The 23,135-nt window shown below is 44.3% G+C and overlaps 2 protein-coding genes across 3 annotated transcripts in view; one reads left to right on the top strand and one right to left on the bottom strand.

Moving 5' to 3' along the window:
- The first annotated feature begins 370 nt into the window (after positions 1 to 370).
- On the top strand, positions 371 to 10,993 carry LOC5503853 (dnaJ homolog subfamily C member 3). The gene is made up of 16 exons (XM_032372083.2): positions 371 to 503; positions 590 to 703; positions 1,725 to 1,849; positions 2,742 to 2,816; positions 2,952 to 2,990; positions 4,274 to 4,378; positions 4,610 to 4,698; positions 4,960 to 5,052; positions 5,143 to 5,203; positions 5,490 to 5,548; positions 6,091 to 6,196; positions 6,676 to 6,796; positions 7,034 to 7,083; positions 7,380 to 7,462; positions 7,651 to 7,796; positions 8,627 to 10,993. The coding sequence occupies exons 1-16, from the start codon at positions 440 to 442 to the stop codon at positions 8,755 to 8,757; spliced, it is 1,461 nt and encodes a 486-aa protein (XP_032227974.2). The 5' UTR covers positions 371 to 439; the 3' UTR covers positions 8,758 to 10,993.
- A 1,438-nt stretch (positions 10,994 to 12,431) lies between these two features.
- The window catches only part of LOC5503868, a 50,532-nt gene continuing 39,828 nt past the window's right edge, over positions 12,432 to 23,135 (bottom strand). For both annotated transcript variants that reach the window (XM_001624763.3, XM_032372080.2), the window contains 8 exons: positions 22,867 to 22,931; positions 22,143 to 22,278; positions 21,384 to 21,515; positions 17,567 to 17,696; positions 16,880 to 17,023; positions 13,939 to 14,021; positions 13,594 to 13,625; positions 12,432 to 13,501 (listed from right to left, as the gene is read on the bottom strand). In XM_001624763.3, coding sequence (XP_001624813.3) covers positions 13,353 to 13,501; positions 13,594 to 13,625; positions 13,939 to 14,021; positions 16,880 to 17,023; positions 17,567 to 17,696; positions 21,384 to 21,515; positions 22,143 to 22,278; positions 22,867 to 22,931 — 871 coding nt within the window. In that variant the 3' untranslated portion in view covers positions 12,432 to 13,352. The remainder of the gene's footprint in view (positions 13,502 to 13,593; positions 13,626 to 13,938; positions 14,022 to 16,879; positions 17,024 to 17,566; positions 17,697 to 21,383; positions 21,516 to 22,142; positions 22,279 to 22,866; positions 22,932 to 23,135) is intronic.

Here is a 23,135-nt window from a genome sequence, read left to right on the forward strand (position 1 = left end):
GCCAGGGGGAGGGGCTAAAGTATTGACCGCTTCCCCATCCGCCGCCCCCGATATTTTACGATGCTCGACTGCTTGCCCCCCCCCCCCCCCCCCCCCCCCCCCCCCCCCACACACTCACACACACACACAACAAAGCCTACATGCCTTTTATATGTAATAACAGGCGTACATACGTAACCTAAAACAGATCAGAGGTGGATCCCGTATTTCCCATTTTGGGTCGGACCAATCTTGATGATCGTCAAGGAGAAATTGATCTTCAAAATCAAAACAATCGTCTTTTCCCGGTCTTTTCCATGCTCACGGGCTATCTGTGGCATGATGCAACAATATTCGCAACCAATCAGAGCTCACCACGCGAGTAATGCGCCCTAGCTATAAACGGTCCGCGGTCGGTGCCATTAGTTATAATACAACAATATCTCCAAATTTAGGCGAAATGTCCCCAATATCTGGGCTTATTTCTTCGCTGTTCTTCATAATTTGGGATTTTCAATTACTAGGTTGGTATTAGTTCGGCAATGTTGTGTTTTTGTTTGATTTTCTTTGCGATTGAATCCTAATAAGAGTATTTCCCTGTGCGTTCCAGTTATAGAATGCAAACTGTCGAGTGTAGAGGTCCAACAACATTTGGACATGGGAAAAAAATTATTATCTGCCGGACAACTTACCGACGCACTTTCCCATTATCACGCTGCAGTGGGTAAGCTACACATATATTACGTAGAATTTTTTTACCATATTATAACCTGTTATCAAAGATTCAAATTTAAGTTTTTTTCTTAGAGTAAAGCAAGCAACATTATTAAATTATAAGATACTCCAGATTGATCTCTACGATTTCAACAAGAAAAAATCTTAGAAAAGAATAACGTATTAGATGTTGATACTTGGATACACGATATTGTAAACTGTTTTCTATTTTATTATTTATTTTTTTGGTGTTACGATGTCATTGTTGATGGTCGAGGCTGTCCTCCGATGATAAACACGCTCTGTAGTGGTTCGTTATTGCCTGATAGGTAGTTATCTTACAGTTCTGTATTTGCAAGTGTCTTGTTTTTATGTTGTTATGGATCAATTTCTAATTGCTGAGTGATTCCCCATCATCCAATAAGCTTATGCCACCAGACAGTGGCGATATTGTATTGATCATGTGAGTGCTTATGTCATTATAGTACAGTATACTCTAAAACAAATACCTATTATACCTATATAGGCCTATTGCAAAAATATTGTCAGTGCAAACTTCAAGTTGGCAATTAGCAGTTCTATGACCAGAAGGTATTGGCCATGCAATGTTTCTACTGAGTGCAATTTCATAGATAAATCAAACACTAATCCATTGAAGGCGACCAAAAATATAGCTCTGTAATCACTGGGGTTGATTTATCACCATTCTTTTGAATATAATTATTGTTAAAAATCATTTTTTTGGTTCTTGGACTACTAGTTGCAGATCACTGTGTGCACTTACAAATGGTGTTTTTTAAGCAGGAGTATTTACTCAAGAGAGAATGCCAAGAAAGCATTAACATTAAATTGAGCTTTGATTGAAATTAAACTAAGCCATCCAAAAACTTCTTAGCTTGACTTTACAAACAATAGAGTTATTAAAAGATTATAATCTGATTGGCCCAGCATGTCTGTGATGGGCTGATTGGGCTAGCCTATCTGTGATTTTAATCATTTACCATTTTGTAAATTTTGTAAATAAATTTCAGATGGAGATCCTAACAACTTTCTTCCCCGATTTCAAAGAGCAACAGTTCTTATAGCATTAGGAAGGTCAAGATCTGCAATTCCTGACTTAGACAAGGTCTTGGAATTAAGACCAGAATTTTATCAGGTATGCGCCGTAATGTGTTGCAAGGCTCAAAATAAGTGGCCGAATAGTCATATCTGCAACTTTCCAAAACTGATTTATTTAGTAAAACCTTTTAAAAAAAGTCAACAACAACACAGAGTTGTTTTTCAAACAACATTTCGGCAGGCCAATACCTGCCTTCTTCAGTTATAGAGGCAACTCTTCAGTATCATTTTCACTTGTCATTTTCAAACTTCCACACATCCGGTATAATTGGGTATTCTAAAAAATTGAGGCAAGGATAGCATGAATTGCTTAGCCATTGTAAGAGTCTTTCCTTTTTAATCCATACACAATTTATACTCACAATTTAGTAAAACCAAAAGTTGCATGGGACTAAATGGGCTTTATTTATTAGATAAATCCTGGAAAGATATAACACTTTGTCTTGAAGGCGATAGTCATTAAATTCTACATTGTTATTTTAGAGAATAAACAGGATATTGATTGTTGTAGTAATTAAAAATGTTCTTTTGACATTCCAAGGCGGGAACTTACCAAATCCACCATATCCACCATAACTATGCCTTGGCCATGCTACTTGCAGTGTTAAGTATCTGCTAAGTATGGGTAAAACCCCTCCTGCTAACTTCCAAATCCACCACCATCCTCCCCATTCCTCCATCCTACAGCATTATATTACCATTTGGCCATTTGCCACTAGTGCTTGACAGATGGCCATTCCAAATGACAAATGGCCAATGTGGGACAGTGTTGGACAGTATTCTCTGCCTGTATTAAGCTATCAGCACTACTGACAGTAATATGAGTACTGTTTACTGTGTGTTTTTTTCTCTTCTATCGAAAATAATATAATAATAATATACATTTGTGATATTCTTGTTAGCTAACTACACCTAACATTCCCTTGTAGGCTAGAGTACAGAGAGGTAATGTTTTTCTTAAGCAAGGACGCTTTGATGAGGCACACATAGATTATGAAGGAGTGGTGAGTGACTATATATAATTATATACTTGCTGTTACTTTGAGGTATAGAAATGATAGGCTTGCCATCTCTGATTGTAATAAGACAAGCTGGGATGGTCCTAAAGCTGCTGTGTAACCCTTTTTTTTTTTCTTCAGCTAAGATACAGCCCAGAAAATAAAGATGCATTACAACAGGTGCGTCATTCATTCTTCACAGCATGTGTGTGTCATTAAAATCAATACGCAGTGGCTAAATGAGGGGTAGCCACTCAATGCCTTGCTTGAGCTAAACGAGCGGTAGCTTTTAATTTGTTTTGAATAACGTGAGAAAATGTAACCTTGACAAACAAATGACTATCTATCTTTATTTAGATAGAGGGAACATCTATCGATGTATTGATGTCTTTGAAATAAAAAAAATCACCTTGCCTGTGTACAGTAGAACAAGGCTACTTTTGGTGGCACAAATGAGACACATTTTGATATTTTAGTCCAAGAGTTGTTAATTATCTTATAAAAAACCAAAAAGGCAATCTACAAATTCTAATGTGCCTTTTTATTTACCCTCTTCGTTCTTTTTACACAGCTAAAACCTCAGCATTCCTGTAAAAACAAATTTCTCGTGAGGCCCGCTCTCACGCTCAAGGTCTTGAAAATGCTAAGGTCTTGAAAATGACCTGTAGTTTGTTATTCTCTTAAATCATCCAAGCAAATAGCACCGTGTAAATAAAAGTGAATAAGCAAAAATAATGTTTTCATTGTCTAGAAACAAGAAGCAATTGTTTTTTTATTTGGTTCTATTATTCTGACGCCTTCCGTTTTGTGTACAGCCAATTTCGAGAATTTTGTCACACTACGAACTCACGAAGTCTTGCATCCTGTGGGCTCCAGCCTCCCGCTCAAGGTCTTGCAAATTACACATTTGAAAGCCATTTTGTTTTCTTAAGAAGATTAACAGCTTTTGAACTATAATATTAAAATTTGTGTCACTGGATTACTACTCTTATTTGAATATGCATAACACATTTTTAAAGTGCCACCTACAATACATCTCGATAAATGCTTCCTCTATCTAAATGGAGATAGGTCATTTGTTTATCAAGGTAGCATTTTTTAGTGTTATTTAAAAAACATTAAAAGCTGCCACTCATTTAGCTCACACAAGACCTTGAGCGGCTACCCCACATTAAGCCACTGCAAAATTAAAATTTACGACAATTGTAAGGGCTCAAGGATATTTTAAACAATTAGCATTTGGCAGAAGTCTTATTTGTTTTCAAATACTGAAATATTCTGGCGGAGTTTGCAATTGGGTTGCTTTTTTTGAGCTACCATACATACACATATGATATTTACTTTTTTTCTTTAATGGTTCTAAATTCTGAAATATAGTAGGTCACATCATTGATTTTCGTTAAGCTGTTTGATTCCACATAATGACAAAATAAGGAACAGTATGTAACTACGTCTATCCACAGTTGGGTGTAATAGAACCAATCAAAAGGACTGTAATGGAGGCCAAATATGCCATGGATAGAGGGAACTGTCACTCAGCGATAGAGCAATTAACACATGCAATTGAGGTGAGTCTTGGGCGTGGCACGAGGAATGGGACCAGGCACTCCCTTCACTGAAATATTTAAAAACAAGTAATGGTAGCAAAATGGATTTCTTTCCCAACATGTTCAACATATATCTTACCCAGGCATGTATTTTCACTATTACACTCAAATTCATACCAAAGGACCCTTACGGCTTACTTCTTATTGCTGATTCTTCCTTGCATTAAACACCACTGTCTTGCTGTTTGTTAGGTTGCACCCTGGGACCCTGAGCTCCGTATGATGAGAGCTGATTGCTACGAGAGGCAAGGTGATCTAATCAAGGCCATCTCTGACATCAAGTGAGTATCTTGGTAACAAGGTGCTGTTCACAGCTCTAACCAAAGATCAGTCCAATGTACTTTATATCAAATGAAATGATAAAGTAATGAATGATTGAAGTCTGAAAGTGGTTTTAGCAGATCAAAACTGCTGTCAACATTAATAAAAAATTACAGAAAGAAAACTTTGCTAACCAGTTCATTCATTGTTGCACCATTTGTTATCATTTCACACCACCAATTCATTGTTTTCAAAGATCCTTGCGTTTTTTCTTACTTCAGACCTACAACAAAGCTGATCAATGACAACACCCAGGCATTCCTAAGGATGAGCAAGCTTCACTATGAGATAGGAGAGCTTGAGGAAGCACTGAGGTATGATGGGTTCACAATCATCATAAACTTGATGGGGTAAACAAGATAAGTTCCAACACCTTTTTCAACCCTTTTCCTTTTACCATGTAGAGAGGTGAGGGAGTGTTTGAAGCTTGATCAAGATCACAAGCAATGTCATCCTTTCTATAAGGTAGGGATCCCATATTTTAAAGTTCATCTACCCTTTAAGGCATGTCACCAAGTAATGTGTTTGCTTGTTGGCTACGAAATTGAGCCAGTCAAATAGCACAAAATCAAGTAAAAAGTGTTATGGTATTAAACAATAACTCAGGCAGATTAAAACCCTTTTCCAGGCAGTGAAATCCCATGGGCATCCAACATTAGCGACAACCCCACTTTAATTATGTTTCACTATGGAATTTAGTTCTACCAGTATGCCATGATAATAAAGTTTAAGATAAGAATTTCATTTTTAGAAAATGAAGAAATTGAACAAGCAATTATCAGCGGCCCAAGACCTGATAAACAAGGAACAGTATGTACCTCATTGCATATCCATATTATTATAAAATGACTATGAATCCTGGGAATTCCTTGTCTTCTGTATCAGGGGAAGCTGGACCGTGATCCTGCCTACATTGCCAGTGCTCACACACTAACTCACGCATCTTGTACTGTAGTTGTAATCTGCATGAAGCCATCTGTATCAATACTGTTGTGTTAAGTCAATCACATGTGAAGTACATTTAATTATGTCTTGCAATGTTACATTATTGTACTCTACACATACTAAATATGTCATTTTCATTTCATTCGCATGAGTTTACTTCCAGTCAATTATGTAACAATCTCCGATGATTTTTAATGGAAAATTTGCAAAATATTTCAAAATAATAATTAAGCGGTGTGGCTATTGGAATTTCTTTTAGGATATGACTGATGATTTAGAGGGGATGGCCTGTTAAATAGTGTGGACTCTAATAGATTTTTTTTTTCTTTTGTCTGAGGTTTTCGCCTGCCCTGATGGAGGTAAACTGGTGCGATTGCCAATTAAATGGAGGATGTTTTCTTTTCCAGATATCATGAAGCTATTGACAAACTGAAAAAGGCCCTCAGGACAGAGTCCAAGAATAAGCCACTTGTAGGGAAAGCGAGACGTCAACTCTGCCACTGTCATCTCAAGGTACCTGCCCTGACGACTCACCTTCTTCAACTGAATTCTGTTGTTCTAACTACCAAGTCACCTTAACAAAGTACCAAGCGTCGACAGTGTATCAATTCCATCAGCTGATTTGGGAAAGCTATAGTTTATGACAATATTTTTTTATATATTTTGCTATGGAATTTGGTAAATAGGGTATAAAACTGAAAAATGAAAACATCTAAACCTCGACACCTACTGTACATAATCTTATGTTGAATGAAAACATAGTGTGGCAATGACCATTAATGCTGACAACTATCATCAGAACTATCATGACCACCGTTACCATCAAAAGATCCATTTTTCCTTGCATTTTCTCACAATACAAAGATGGTGCGTCTGCTTCCGGGATCACATAGAATCACCCCTTTCATCATCATCATAAACCACCCCACAACAGACTACGACTAACATCCTAATAACTCTTATCGCCATGTGACTCTTGAATTATGTTTCAGCTTGGTTTTTCACAAGAAGCAATCAAGGAGTGTAACGCTGCCTTGTCCATCGACGAGAATGATGTTGACGCCCTGTGTGACCGGGCCGAGGCGTATATCCTAGAGGAGATGTATAATGAAGGTGGATACTGTAATTGTGAACGAAGCAATAATCACTATCGCAACGCTCATGCCGTTCATTCCATGGCCCTTTAGGGGTGTTTGTAAGGCCTGTCTAAACAGGTTCACGATGTCCAAGAAACATTTCTTTCAAACACATACAGTATGTCCGAACCATTTTGGTTTACCCAACAATGTCTCCTTGGCTAGCTAAAGAAGGCTAAATGCGCTTAATGCTATTACTTCTTTTTCTCATCAGCCGTAAATGATTTCCAAAAGGCAAAGAGTATCAATGAACATCTACATAAGGTAGGAATCACTTGCGGAGCAATATAAAAAATCACAGATCTCGCACTTTTTCCTGATGATTGTATTGGGGCCCTGTTGTAGCAAGACGCTCGCTTCCAGTCCTGCGCGCCAAATATTCGAGCTTAATAGGCTTGCTTCCAGTCCTGCGCGCCAAATATTTGAGCTTAATAGGCTCGCTTCCAGCCCTGCGCGTCCGATGCTCTCGGTGTTGCTCACGCACGCTTTGCTCTCTCTCTAGACCGCTCCCGGCTATTGCCAATCACGTTGCAGAAGTCTGATTAAACGTTCTTTTCTAGGTCCAAGAAGGGCTGGATAGAGCACAGCGTCTTTTGAAGCAATCACAAAAGAGAGATTATTATAAGATTCTTGGCTTGAAGAGGTGAGTATGCATTTATGTAGTTCAGCGTTTCTTTCAAGTGTACGGGGAAACATGAATACAGTTAAAGACTTGAGGGGGTGGGGGCCAGGGCCGACGCCCCCTTTTTCACACAATCTTCGTTCAATGGGTATTTTTATATTTTTCCTGGGATCACACACGTCAAACTTCCTTTTTTTCTCCCGATTCAGAAATTGCAACAAGCGCGAGATCACAAAAGCGTACCGCAAGCTGGCGGTCAAGTGGCATCCGGATAACTATAAAGGCGAGGACAAGAAGAAAGCCGAGAAGATGTTCATCGATATTGCCGCCGCCAAGGAGGTGCTCACCGATCCGGGTAAATATGGATAATTATTATAAAGCCACTGTGAAAAACAGGGGGCGATTACTCCGACATTGAATGCTTCTGTACAAAGTATCCTCTTCACTCGGCTTTATCAGAGAAGTAAATGAGTAACCGAGTGACAACCAAGATGTTGTTCGATCTGCGTTTTCCATGTTTAGCTACCACCGTGTTCATGTGCACCCCTCCCCAACAAGAGGTCCGTTATCCGCGTCTTACTTGAGCCACTGAAGAGAAACATTTGATCAAAACTCTCACAGCAAAAACATCACTTACACCGTCTCTATTTGACAGAAAAGCACGCCCCTTCCGCCGAAGTATCCCATCTCTCACACTTTGTCTCTATTTGACAGAAAAACGCGTTCCTTCCGCCCGAGTATCCCATCTCTCTTACACCGTCTCTATTTGACAGAAAAGCACGCCCCTTCCGCCCGAGCATCCCATCTCTCACACTTCGTCTCCATTTGACAGAAAAACTCGCCCCTTCCGCCCGGGTATCCCATCTCTCACACTTCGACTCTATTTGACAGAAAAACACGCCCCTTCCCCCCAAATATCTCGTCTCTCCAATTCGTCTCTATTTAACAGAAAAACACGCCCCTTCCGCCCGAGTATCCCATCTCTCACACTTCGTCTCTATTTGACAGAAAAACTCGCCCCTTCCGCCCGAGTATCCCATCTCTCACACTTCGTCTCTATTTGACAGAAAAACTCGCCCCTTCCGCCCGAGTATCCCATCTCTCACACTTCGTCTCTATTTGACAGAAAAACACGCCCCTTCCCCCCAAGTATCCCATCTCTCACACTTCGTCTCTATTTGACAGAGAAACGCGCCAAGTACGACGCCGGCGAAGACCCGCTCGACCCCGAGTCTCAGCAGGGAGGTGGTGGGTGGCCACAAGGGCACGGCTTCCCGTTCGGCAATGGCTTCCAGTTCAAGTTCCACTTCAACTGAACACACTCCGCATCCGTGGAGTACCCCAACACATTCCTAGGTCCCTTTGGTTTTTAAATTATTGATGCTTCATGAAGACTTGAATCTCGTGTTCTCGCTTACCTGGACATAATAGTTCCACTTCAAATGAACGCATTCCGGGTGTACCACAGGCACAGTCCTAGGTCCATTTGATTCTTAAATTATTGATGTATCGGGAAGATTTGAATATTGTAGTGATGGCGTCGACTTCTCGAATGGCGCGTGGGTTTTTCGCGTCTCCCATTCGGGATATCTTAGGTATGCCTCGTGCGACCGCGTGGGCGTAGCAAGCGGTTTTCGCCGTCACACTGATCCATCTTTTCTCTCAAACCGTATAATGAGGCTTGTAAGAAAGGCCGCTCTGTGACAGATGTGGGCTAAGGAAGGCTACGCTATGACAGATGTGAGCTAAGGAAGGCTGCGCTATGACAGATGTGGGCTAAGGAAGGCTGCGCTGTGACAGATGTGGGCTAAGGAAGGCCGCTCTGTGACAGATGTGGGCTAAGGAAGGCTGCGCTATGACAGATGTGAGCTAAGGAAGGCTGCGCTATGACAGATGTGGGCTAAGGAAGGCTGCGCTATGACAGATGTGGGCTAAGGAAGGCTGCGCTGTGACAGATGTAGGCTTAGGAAGGCCGCTCTGTGACAGATGTGGGCTAAGGAAGGCTGCGCTATGACAGATGTGGGCTAAGAAAGGCCGCTCTGTGACAGATGTGGGCTAAGGAAGGCTGCGCTATGACATATGTGGGCTAAGGAAGGCTGCGCTGTGACAGATGTAGGCTTAGGAAGGCCGCTCTGTGACAGATGTGGGCTAAGGAAGGCCGCTCTGTGACAGATGTGGGCTAAGGAAGGCTGCGCTATGACAGATGTGGGCTAAGGAAGGCCGCTCTGTGACAGATGTGGGCTAAGGAAGGCCGCTCTGTGACAGATGTGGGCTAAGGAAGGCCGCTCTGTGACAGATGTGGGCTAAGGAAGGCCGCTCTGTGACAGATGTGGGCTAAGGAAGGCCGCTCTGTGACAGATGTGGGCTAAGGAAGGCCGCTCTGTGACAGATGTGGGCTAAGGAAGGCCGCTCTGTGACAGATGTGGGCTCAGGAAGGCTGCGCTGTGACAGATGTGGGCTAAGGAAGGCTGCTCTGTGACAGATGTGGGCTAAGGAAGGCCGCTCTGTGACAGATGTGGGCTAAGAAGGCTGCGCTGTGACAGATGTGGGCTAAGGAAGGCCGCTCTGTGACAGATGTGGGCTAAGGAAGGCCGCTCTGTGACAGATGTGGGCTAAGGAAGGCTGCGCTATTACAGATGTGGGCTAAGAAGGCTGCGCTATGACAGATGTGGGCTAAGGAAGGCTGCGCTATGACGGATGTGGGCTAAGGAAGGCCGCTCTGTGACAGATGTGGGCTAAGGAAGGCCGCTCTGTGACAGATGTGGGCTAAGGAAGGCCGCTCTGTGACAGATGTGGGCTCAGGAAGGCTGCGCTGTGACAGATGTGGGCTAAGGAAGGCCGCTCTGTGACAGATGTGGGCTCAGGAAGGCTGCGCTATGACAGATGTGGGCTAAGGAAGGCTGCGCTATGACAGATGTGGGCTAAGGAAGGCTGCGCTGTGACAGATTTGGGCAAAGAACTTTGTACAGATTGGGCGGGATGGCAACAGTAAGACTACATGTAACTCGTGCGCGACCAAATGCGTGATCAGGCCCGTTGCCAGGATTTTACGCGGGGTCTCTTCCGGGCCCGCCTGGTTACGGGCCTGGTGATATCAAAGCACGACAAAGCTGTGATGTTTGCGGCAATTTTATCGCACCCCAAATCCCCGATTGTAAATCGACACAATTATAATATAAAATGTTAACATAATCGGTTTTTTTTCGAGCAGAAAAAGCGGAAAACATTAAAATAATGTTTTTTGAAAATAATTTTGGCGATTTGCTGTAAAAATGCAGTGTCGTGCCACAGAAATACACGCCTGGAACATTGTCGTCCAGTCTTCTTCTCTATCCTTGGGGTTTTCACTTATGCGAAAACGACTAGATTTAATTTATATTTTACCTGGGTTGAATTAATATACATTCATAAAGAAAAGAAAATCAATTTATTGCAGTTCCACCTTTACCAGCATGACACGATTTTTTGTGTCGGTTGTATTTATGCTAATGTACAAAATTGATATGTAAGAAAGAAACTATTTTAAAGAATAAACTTTTGACAGACATGCCATCTCCTTTTTCTTTTATTTTGATGGGGAGGGTGCAAGGCCCTGGCAAACGTTTTTAACAAGCCATCTAACTTGTGTTAGACTTTATCAAGAGATTTTCATTGTCTCTTGATTTTATCTATTCGAGTTGAATGGTGTTTTATAGGTTTTTTTTTTTTTTAATTCAACAAACATGGTTTTAGACACTAGAGGTATTTTCGAACGAAAATGTGAGTTCTTGAAGGGCAATCAAACCGCCATATGCTCAACGCCTAGTGACCCAAAGTATCCATTTCCAACTACTTGAGGTCATGCCGGGAAATATCAAACTGAGGCTTTGGCGTATCGACCGAGGCTTTGCGAAATTTCGCGCGAATATTGATTAGTTTATCGATCGATATCGAACAAGAAACACTCGCGCGCTGGCAAATCAAAAATGTAAATGAGTGAAAAGATTCAACAACAAGTAACTGGACGACTTTTCGGGCTATTTTCTTTCAATTTGCACTTTTTGGAAGCTACAGGTTTGATCATACGTGAAGTTGATCCAAACAATAACAAAAAACTCAGATGTCAGTCTTCACGGCATGAATGGTATGTAGAGAACAAACTTCTTAAGTACAATGAAAAGGCCAATTGCGTTGTGCTGCTTTATGATTTGATGGAAATATTGCATTTACACATAACAGGTAGTACTTTTATCTTCAAGAGACTTTTTCTGGGTCTTTACACCCCTTGTTATTTATTCATTTGCCTTTGTTTATCCGATGTATTTCTCGGCTATCGGTGGCGCTCGCCGACTAGTCATCTTATGTTTTTCTTTTTGTCCAAATTTTTCATCTTCAATCTCTTTAGGATAATAAAACTTCGACTCAGAGTGCTCGTCCATTCCCATTTTGTTGTTGCTTTGGTGTTTAGGTAGATTTTGTTTTAGCGAAATTCGTGCAACCGAACAAAACAACACAAAAAAGCTCACAAATTGTGCCGCTCCGGATACGAAAAGGGACGAACCGACGAACCAACCATTTCTGTTTCTTCTGGGTGTAAGAATTCGCTACTTGAATGTTCGCTATCGCTCATTTTGCAGTTTGAAGGTGGAAAAAAATTCAAAAAACAGAAGATTGTGAAAAAATTTTCGTAGGGCAATACGGAATTCCGTAATGCCCTCAGAGACGGGCAATACGGGAATGTCACGACTACCAATAAGGCAATCACAGCGCGCGTACTATCGTAGCCATATAATAAAAGTGAGTAACCAAGATATTTTCAATCAAATATCGTAAATAACAAATCAAACTTCATTCTTAAAAGTTTTTCATTCTTTAAAGTTTCCTTACGCATAAACCCCTGAATCTTCAATGATAAACAATAACATAAGCTATGTGAGTTGGGTTGGAAGCTATGGATAGGAAGCCACCGATAGCAGGGAGTGAGAGGCGCACAATGAGGGCAACGGACCAATAACAATGATCGAGTTTTTATAAAATTATCATTACATCAAATTACTTGCCCTATAAATTGTATCAATAATTAGAATAGCTTTATCAAAATTTATAGCTTATACTTCAATAAATATTATATATAACAAGATTTACCAAATTTTTCGTACAACAGCAACAGCACTTTTTAACTCGGTCATATGAATTACACAACAGTAGTAGCTAAATATAAAGGCTTCTGATAATAGCAATTATCATAGAACTGGCATAAATGTTCAACTAGCTTAGCCCTGTAATCCCTTCGTATGAACGCAATTCCTGATATAGGATTGTTAACTAGCTTAGCCCTGTAATCCCTTCGTATGAACGCGGTTCCTGATATGGTTGTTAACTAGCTTAGCCCTGTAATCTCTTCGCTATCAACGCAATTCCTGATATATGGTTGTTAACTAGCTTAGCCCTGTAATCTCTTCGTTATCAACGCAATTCCTGATATAAGATTGTTAAATAGCTTAGCCCTGTAATCTCTTCGTTATGCACGCAATTCCTGATATAGGATTGTTAACTAGCTTAGCCCTGTAATCTCTTCGTTATGCACGCGATTCCTGATTTATGATTGTTAACTAGCTTAGCCCTGTAATCTCTTCGTTATGCACGCGATTCCTGATATATGATTGTTAACTAGCGAAGTTTGGGATCTGGTACAAGCTCTCAAACCACAGGTAACCCTATCAGAACACCTAAAACTAGGCTAAGGAGAAGGGTGCTAGGGCTTGAAATCAGCCCCGTGGTGCAAATATCCTCATATGAGAGACTTATTTAGGCGAATTCTACTTTTCTACAAACAACCAGAGTCATCCTGAAAACGTTGAAAAAGCGAGCGCTCTCATAAAGCTGATAAGTATAATATATATATTACGTGACGCGTGACAGAGTAATGCGATCACGTCAGGTGATGGACGTCCAGGTCGCTGTCGTCGAAGTCCGAGTAGTCATCGATTGAGAACGCAGTGACCGCGGAAGGTTGGGACTGTTGAGTTAGGGTGCTCCGGGGGCTGGGCACTGGCCGGGAGCGTGAGGCGGGGACTGGCGCTATAGAACGAAAAAGAAAAACAAATATTAAAGGATGTCTTGAAGGTCAACTTAATGGGATGGTAATTCGTTGTAAAACTGGTTCTAGTTACCATTGCCTTGGTCCCGCTTGCCCTGTCCAGACCTGTAGTTATAAAGCGATATAAAATATTCGTAAGAACGAGGATAATAAAAAAAAATCAGCAATGCCTCAACTGGATAATCGTACAATAGGCTACTTACACTAAGAAATCACGTGACTTTTTGAGTGGAAAACTCGCGCCATAATATACATAGAAATGGCTAGGGCCGTCAAAAAAATTACATCTTGCACTGAAAATAAGCCCTTTGCTATAAAGAAACTTTCTAGCCTTTTCGTAAGCACTGAATAAGTTGCTTTTTGTAGATGTCATTTTGCATTTTGCCGCCAAAAAGTCCGGTTGACTTTGGACACTTACCGCTGGGCTGGCACTGGCTTCAGCTTGTCATCCAGAGAAGAAAGGGAAAAGTCACTTTCTTCGTCTTCTACATCAAATGCCTCCTGTAAACAATGTTATTAGAGCATTTCTCATTCATATTTATGAAGAGAAGACACAGGCTGAGATTAGACCCACATGGACTATTCAGGGGCTGAGAACAGCGTATCCCCACGACTCCCACATGTACTATACAGGGGCTGAGAACAGCGTATCCCCACGACTCCCACATTGACTATACAGGGGCTGAGAATAGCGTATCCCCACGACTCCCACATGGACTATACAGGGGCTTAAAACAGCGTATCCCCACGACTCCCACATGGACTATACAGGGGCTGAGAACAGGGTATCCCCACGACTCCCACATGGACTATACAGGGGCTTAGAACAACGTATCCCCACGACTCCCACATGGACTATACAAGGGCTGAGAATAGCGTATCCCCACGACTCCCATATGGACAATACAGGGGCTCAGAACAGCATATCCCCACGACTCCCACATGGACTATACAGGGGCTGAGAAAGGCGTATCCCCACGACTCCCACATGTACTATACATACAGGGGCTGAGAACAGCGTATCCCCACGACTCCCACATTGACTATACAGGGGCTGAGAATAGCGTATCCCCACGACTCCCACATGGACTATACAGGGGCTTAGAACAGCGTATCCCCACGACTCCCACATGGACTATACAGGGGCTGAGAATAGCGTATCCCCACGACTCCCACATGGACTATACAGGGGCTTAGAACAGCGTATCCCCACGACTCCCACATGGACTATACAGGGGCTAAGAACAGGGTATCCCCACGACTCCCACATGGACTATACAGGGGCTGCAGACAGCGTATCCCCACAACTCCCACATGGACTATACAGGGGCTGAGAATAGCGTATCCCCACGACTCCCACATGGACTATACAGGGGCTTAGAACAGCGTATCCCCACGACTCCCACATGGACTATACAGGGGCTAAGAACAGGGTATCCCCACGACTCCCACATGGACTATACAGGGGCTGAGAATAGCGTATCCCCACGACTCCCACATGGACTATACAGGGGCTAAGAACAGCGTATCCCCACGACTCCCACATGGACTATACAGGGGCTGAGAATAGCGTATCCCCACGACTCCCACGTGGACTATACAGGGGCTAAGAACAGCGTATCCCCACGACCCCCACATGGACTATACAGGGGCTGAGAAGAGCGTATCACCACGACCCCCACATGGACTATACAGGGGCTGAGAATAGCGTATCACCACGACTCCCACATGGACTATACATGGGCTAAGAACAGCGTATCCCCACGACTCCCACATGGACTATACAGGGGCTGAGAATAGCGTATCCCCACGACTCCCACATGGACTATACAGGGGCTTAGAACAGCGTATCCCCACGACTCCCACATGGACTATACAGGGGCTAAGAACAGCGTATCCCCACGACTCCCACATGGACTATACAGGGGCTGAGAATAGCGTATCCCCACGACTCCCACATGGACTATACAGGGGCTAAGAATAGCGTATCCCCACGATTCCCACATGGACTATAGAGGGGCTAAGAACAGCGTAACCCCACGACTCCCACATGGACTATACAGGGGCTGAGAATAGCGTATCCCCACGACTCCCACATGGACTATAAAGGGGCTGAGAACAGCGTATCCCCACGACTCCCACATGGACTATACAGGGGCTGAGAACAGCGTATCCCCACGACTCCCACATGGACTATACAGGGGCTGAGAACAGGGTATCCCCACGACTCCTACATGGACTATACAGGGGCTGAGAATAGCGTATCCCCACGACTCCCACATGGACTATACAGGGGCTAAGAACAGCGTATCCCCACGACTCCCACATGGACTATACAGGGGCTGAGAATAGCGTATCCCCACGACTCCCACGTGGACTATACAGGGGCTAAGAACAGCGTATCCCCACGACCCCCACATGGACTATACAGGGGCTGAGAAGAGCGTATCACCACGACCCCCACATGGACTATACAGGGGCTGAGAATAGCGTATCACCACGACTCCCACATGGACTATACATGGGCTAAGAATAGCGTATCCCCACGACTCCCACATGGACTATACATGGGCTAAGAACAGCGTATCCCCACGACTCCCACATGGACTATACAGGGGCTAAGAACAGCGTATCCCCACGACTCCCACATGGACTATACAAGGGCTGAGAATAGCGTATCCCCACGACTCCCAAATGGACTATAAAGGGGCTGAGAACAGCGTATCCCCACGACTCCCACATGGACTATACAGGGGCTGAGAACAGCGTATCCCCACGACTCCCACATGGACTATACAGGGGCTGAGAACAGCGTATCCCCACGACTCCCACATGGGCTATACAGGGGCTGAGAATAGCGTATCCCCACGACTCCCACATGGACTATACAGGGGCTAAGAATAGCGTATCCCCACGACTCCCACATGGACTATACAGGGGCTAAGAATAGCGTATCCCCACGACTCCCACATGGACTATACAGGGGCTAAGAACAGCGTATCCCCACGACTCCCACATGGACTATACAGGGGCTGAGAACAGCGTATCCCCACGACCCCCACATGGACTATACAGGGGCTGAGAACAGCGTATCCCCACGACTCCCACATGGGCTATACAGGGGCTGAGAATAGCGTATCCCCACGACTCCCACATGGACTATACAGGGGCTAAGAATAGCGTATCCCCACGACTCCCACATGGACTATACAGGGGCTAAGAATAGCGTATCCCCACGACTCCCACATGGACTATACAGGGGCTAAGAACAGCGTATCCCCACGACTCCCACATGGACTATACAGGGGCTGAGAACAGCGTATCCCCACGACTCCCACATGGACTAAACAGGGGCTTACCTGTTTGCCAGGGACAGCGACCGCGCCAGCAGGCTTGCGTGCAGTTTCGTCAAAGCTGAGGCTGCGTTCGAGTGTACTGGTCAGCGCACGCACTTTCCCCCCGCGCGGCTCAGGTGGCTTGTAAGCGTTCCTCTGTGGCGCAGGCTGCAAGCACATGTCACGTCAAAAAAGTTGCTTATTTGATGTTGGCTTAGGGGAACCGTGATTGAGTTGAAATAAATATATGACTCGTTCACTCTTTGCAGATGAAATGCTGAATTAAAATAGGGAGTTTACGATAGTGGACCTGGAAGTCTTCAGGGTCCGACTTCACGTCGTCACCCTACCGAGTCGATCCCGAGTGCAATTGAGTCGTTTCCGAATGCTATCGACTCGATGACGAATAGCATCAGGTCAATCGCTAAGATAACCGTAATTAGCGCTCGAAGTGCCTGGAAGTCTTCAGGGTCTGACTCCACGTCGACACCCTACCGAGTCGCTCCCGAATGCGATCGATTCGATACCGAATAGCATGGGGTCAAGATTATAGCTAAGGTTACCGTGGTTATCGGTAAAGTACATGGAAGTCTTCAGGGTCCGACTCCACGTCGACACCCTACCGAATCGCTCCCGAATGCGATCAATTCGATACCAAATAGCATGGGGTCACGATTATAGCTAAGGCTACCGTGGTTATCGCTCAAGTACCTGGAAGTCTTCAGGGTCCGACTCCACGTCGTCTGTAGGGATTCGCACAGACACTTGGGGGCTGGTTGGGAAGGGGCGTGGCTGGGGGAGTTGCTGGTTGCGAGCGGGAGCAGCCCGTGCTGGTATTTCTCTAAAAAAAAATAAATAAAAAAATAAATCAGTTTTTGTGACAGTCATCCGTCAACGTCTATGTATGCACTACACTGATTCTATGATGGTGACGACGACGGCGATGTTGCTGCTGCTGCTGATGGTGATAATGATGATGATGTTGATTATTATGATAATGGTTAACCGTTTCCTACCCTGGGTACCAGAAGCTCCGAGCTTCACGGCGACAACGATTTAAGCGAAGCGAAAGAGCCTCTGGTGATAATACTCGTTTATTAGTCCTCTCGTAGCCTTAAAAGCTAAATTACAGGATTCCAATATCAAATATAATAAATAATGATTAATTGATACAATATAATAAATATAAAGGTAGTATGGGCAGTCAGATAGCCAAGGCCAGCGCGTGTTTATTTGTGACAAAGTTGCCAAATCTATTGGTCGCAAAAGGTTTGATGTGATTGCCAGTGCGCGTTCTTAACATGGTAGCTATGGGTAGTAGCCTCAATGCGGTCTTGCACAAGCCGGTACACTGGGTTTTGTGGCGCCAAACAAGAGATAAACCTGCAGCAGGCATCAGTCCGACGATCTTCAAGGGTGGCTAGGTTTGCCCTAGTTAGAGCTTCCTTGTAATCCAAGCCCGGATAGATAATGGCGAGGGCGCGTTTCTGGACTCTCTCCAATGAATCAGAAAGGTAGAGTCTGCGAAAACGACGCTTGCGTACTCGAGCGTGGATCGCACAAGGGAGCGATAAACCACTATAATGTTATCAGTAGACACGCCACAGCGTTTCAGCTGCCTTATAGCATACAGGCGCCGGTTTGCTTTTTTCACTATAGAGTCACAATGTACCTCCCACGTCAAGTCGTGAGTAATGAAGACCCCGAGAAATTTAATGGACTTGACTTCTTCTAAGATGGTACCACCGGTCGCAATAGGAGGACATTGAAAACTATTATAGAGCAAAAAATCAACAGCCATTACTTTGCATTTTGTAGGATTCAGACACATATTATTGCTAGTTGGGAACGACTGGACCTGCGATACTATAAATGGTAAGGTGGATGGCGCGTTTCTGGGAATAATTTCAATAGCTGTAAGGTCGTCGACGAACTTCGCGCGTGGAAGCCAGCAGCGGAGAAGGTCATTGACCATAACTGCGAAAAGAATAGGACCTAGACGTGTTCCCTGTGGTATTCCTCCATTGAGGATGAGTGGTGGTGATGTTGAGGATGCTATGCTTACTACCTGGGTTCTACCTTCTAAAAAGGAAGCAATCCACCTGAGTAGACAGGGGTGGATATATAGGCTACAAAGCTTATTTAACAGGATGTGGTGGTCTATTAGGTCAAATCCTTTCTTAAAGTCAGCAAAGAACCACCGCACCCATACGCCGCCTCGGTCTAAAGCCTCTAGTGTCAAGTGCAGGAGGTACACAATAGCGTGTTGGCACGATTTCCCAGCCACCGCAAATTGCTTCGTGTCTAGGTGTTGCACGATACCTGGAAGTGATCTGGATAGAGTGAAGCCTTCCATTGCTTTGGCAAGATGACATGTGAGTGAGATCGGCCGTATGTCGGTTTCGATACTCTTAGGAGGGCTCAGTTTAGGCATGGGGCGCACGTTGGCCGACTTCAACAGACCCGGGAGGTGACCTTCCTTTAGTGATGTGTTGTATAACTCAGCTACTATAGGTGACAGTTCGAATGCAAACATTTTAAAAATAAGGGCTGGGATCCCATCCGGTCCAGGTGCCTTGTTGGCGAGAATCCCTCGCAAAGACTTATAAGCCTCATACGATGATACCAGGAAATGATCCGGGACATCAGGAACAACAATGGCTGTGACGTCGTGGGGTAAAAGAGGTCTAAAATCAGACGTTAGCTGGACGAAGAACTCGTTGATCTTCTTACACAGATTATCCACGCTGGCGATGGAGGAATCGTCTATTAACTGACTATACCATTCCCCCTAGATAAAAAGAGCGCTTACACGTGCCAATGGCACTGACGACTCTACCGCGCCAGAATTTGAAGATGACAGAGTCGCTGCCGAATTTAGCAAGCATTTTCTGTCTCTTAGCAATCCAGGACTTGATTTTATTATTCATCCACGGTTTGTCTGAAGGATGTGAACGGACAACTGTAGACGGGCAGAATCTATCGAGTGCGTCCGTAATTGTATTATAGAAGACGTCAAACTTGGCTTGACAGGTGTGAGCGCCGAACAGGTTTGACCAGTCGTGAGTAGTGATCCACTGGCCAAGTTCTCTCAGTCTACAGGCCTGGTGTCGCGTCTAGTAGATGATTGTTTGCGCAGTTTTGGAGAATTTTCTAGTATCTGCTCTACCAGGACAGCATAGTGGTCACTGGTACCAATTTTCGGCAGCTGGGCCGGCCCGACAGGAGGTGTGGTCTATTTGTCAACACCCAATCCAGTGTACCAGTGTCCCGGGTTAGTACTTTCACAGTTTGGTACAACGGATAGCCAGCCTCACTATGGTGCTGGCGACGTCTCAGATTACTTGACAAAGCCTACATGCCCGTACAAGTTTCGCACCGATATGCCAATCACTTGTGGATACAGTGGACTCCGCAAAAATTGTATTTAATCAAAGTAATTTTAGTCGAGTGTGCAGAAACAATACATCGAAGCGTTTTCTGAAACAAAGGCTAAATACAATAAACAAATAACAAAGGCTCGGATACAATAAAATCCTGTTTAATTTGCATAAACAAGCTCACTCGTCCACCGGGCATTACCGGGCAAGCTCACTCGTCCACCGAGCATTACCGGGCAAGCCACTCGTCCACCGAGCATTACCGAGCAAGCTCACTCGTCCACCGAGCATTACCGGGCAAGCTCACTCGTCCACCGAGCATTACCGGGCAAGCTCACTCGTCCACCGAGCATTACCGGGCAAGCTCACTCGTCCACCGGGCATTACCGGGCAAGCTCACTCGTCCACCGAGCATTACCGGGCAAGCTCACTCGTCCACCGAGCATTACCGGGCAAGCTCACTCATCCACCGAGCATTACCGGGCAAGCTCACTCGTCCACCGAGCATTACCGGGCAAGCTCACTCGTCCACCGGGCATTACCGGGCAAGCTCCCTCGTCCACCAAGCATTACCGGGCAAGCTCACTCGTCCACCGGGCATTACCGGGCAAGCTCACTCGTCCACCGGGCATTACCGGGCAAGCTCACTCGTCCACCAAGCATTACCGGGCAAGCTCACTCGTCCACCGGGCATTACCGGGCAAGCTCACTCGTCCACCGGGCATTACCAGCATTAAAGTCGAGGTTCACTGAAATACTGGAGGCAAAAAGGAGATAGCGTTCATTTCCAGGCCCTGGAAACTACTAAAAGATTCGCTGCTTATTCACTGATCATCGGCTTAGCTGGAATTATTTTGTTTGTATACGTTAAAAAAACCGGTTATTGGAATGGAGAAGATCCTCCAAATATGGAATACTACTACAAAAGCAACTTTTATTGACCAATCAACGGCGTAGTACAAATCTTGTATAGTATAAATCTTGTATAAATACATTAGCACCATAGTGAGGCTGGCTATCCGTTGTACCAGAGGCTCTTTCGCTTCACTCAAATCGTTGTCGCAGCGAAGCTCGGAGCTTCTGGTAGTCAGGGTAGCCGTTTCCCAATTTACTTTTTCAATATTCAAAGCTTTCTATTACAAGCTTACCCTCCTGAGTCCCAGCCGGATTCCTCGTCACTGTACTCCTCGTCGTCATCGTCTGATTCGCTCAACGTTCGCTCCGTCACAGACGTACCGCTAAACGACTGATCCCCATATGAGGAGCCTACATCAGCCGACCTGTCACGCAACGCAGTCATTAGTAACACAACACAATGAACACAGTCACGCAACGCACAGAAATTAGTAACAGCACGAGCATCGTCACGCAACGCACAGAAATTAGTAACATAACACAACGAGCACCGTCACGCAACGCACAGAAATTAGTAACAACACACTGAGCACCGTCACGCAATACACAGAAATTAGTAACACAACACAACGAGCATTGTCACGGACATGCAGTCGTCAGTAACAACACACAAAATATGATCTGTCACGCAACACAGCTATTAGTAAAACAACACACCGAGCATCGTCGCGAAACATAAAGTCATTAGTAATAACACACAGCCGACTAGTCACGCCACACACATCCATTAATAACACAACACACCGAGCATCGTCACGAAACATACAGTCATTAGTAACAACAACACACAGCCGACTAGTCACGCCACACACATCCATTAATAACACAACACACCGAGCACCCTGACGCGAAGCGCCAACAATATCGACATATAATGCAACAATTACACAAAGTGCGCCAGCTACTACAAAGTGCTCTAACTACCAGTAAGTGTGTTGGTGAACGACCTCGCAAACATAACATTCGCAGATGTGTAGCAGTATGTGGCTCACCCAGTGGACGAGAGGGTAGCAGAGCTTCTCGTCGATGTCTTGACGGAGGGTCCCAGGGATACGGCGGTTCGTGCGGCGGTACCAGCAGCACGGAATGTCGGCGGCTTGGCGCTCTGCCGTGGCGCGGTTGCATCAGCTAGCGAAATACAAGAAGTATTAGTTAAAGACTCGCATGCAGTTTAGTAAAATCTACCCTGGGTTCCAGAGGCTAGTCTCGCACCACACTTAGCATAGGCCGAGTGGTGGCCTTAGCTTATTGGCTATGCGAGTCTTAGCTTATTGGTTATGCGTGTTTAGCTTATTGGTTATGCGAGTCTTAGCTTATTGGTTATGCGAGTCTAAGCTTATTGGCTATGCGAGTCTGGAACCCAGCATGCCCCCGCTTGTAAAAAAATTATCGTGGTTGAGATACCACACTCATAAAATACTTATCACATCAAACAGCAATTGAATCAGTTCAAAACAAGAATTCCAATGGGTTAATCAGACAGAAATTGTATTTTCTTAAACCTGTCCTATTCCGCTTCATATAATAAATTAATGATAAAAAATGCGTATGATAAGTTAGAGTTGATGAGCAATTGGGACCATTAGATTGAGAATAAGAATTTGAGTGTATGGATACCTCACCGGGAGATAAAGCAAAAACTATGACCCTGTCCTTTAAGAATATATAATAGAAGTAACGTATGTAAAGATGAAATTCGCAGAATACAGTACATACCAGGAGGAGGATTGGATTTTCCCTTGTAGTGTCTTTTGGCGACTTCCTCAAGTTGCTTGGCGAGGCTGTAACAAGGACAGTAGGCGTGTCAATATTCGCACAACAAGTGGCACGTTGACGAATCCAGGATTTCCCAAATGGTGGTTCAATTTATGAAAACTCTACTTCCAAGGTCTACTAAAGTCTTCCAAGCATTTAACTGTTTACCACTGACAAAAGGTATCACTTTCATAAAAAGGTGGTTCTATTGAACCCACGGAACCACTGAA

Source organism: Nematostella vectensis, chromosome 9 (assembly GCF_932526225.1).
Source record: "Nematostella vectensis chromosome 9, jaNemVect1.1, whole genome shotgun sequence".
NCBI lineage: Eukaryota > Metazoa > Cnidaria > Anthozoa > Actiniaria > Edwardsiidae > Nematostella > Nematostella vectensis.

What these genes read in the sequence shown, in the direction of transcription:
- LOC5503853 (XM_032372083.2), top strand. Translation starts at nt 440, where the DNA reads ATGTCCCCAATATCTGGGCTTATTTCTTCGCTGTTCTTCATAATTTGG. An exon ending in ACATAGATTATGAAGGAGTG is followed by an intron (nt 2,817 to 2,951) that starts GTGAGTGACTAT and finishes TTTTTTCTTCAG; the next exon opens with CTAAGATACAGCCCAGAAAA. An exon ending in AAGGCCATCTCTGACATCAA is followed by an intron (nt 4,699 to 4,959) that starts GTGAGTATCTTG and finishes TTCTTACTTCAG; the next exon opens with ACCTACAACAAAGCTGATCA.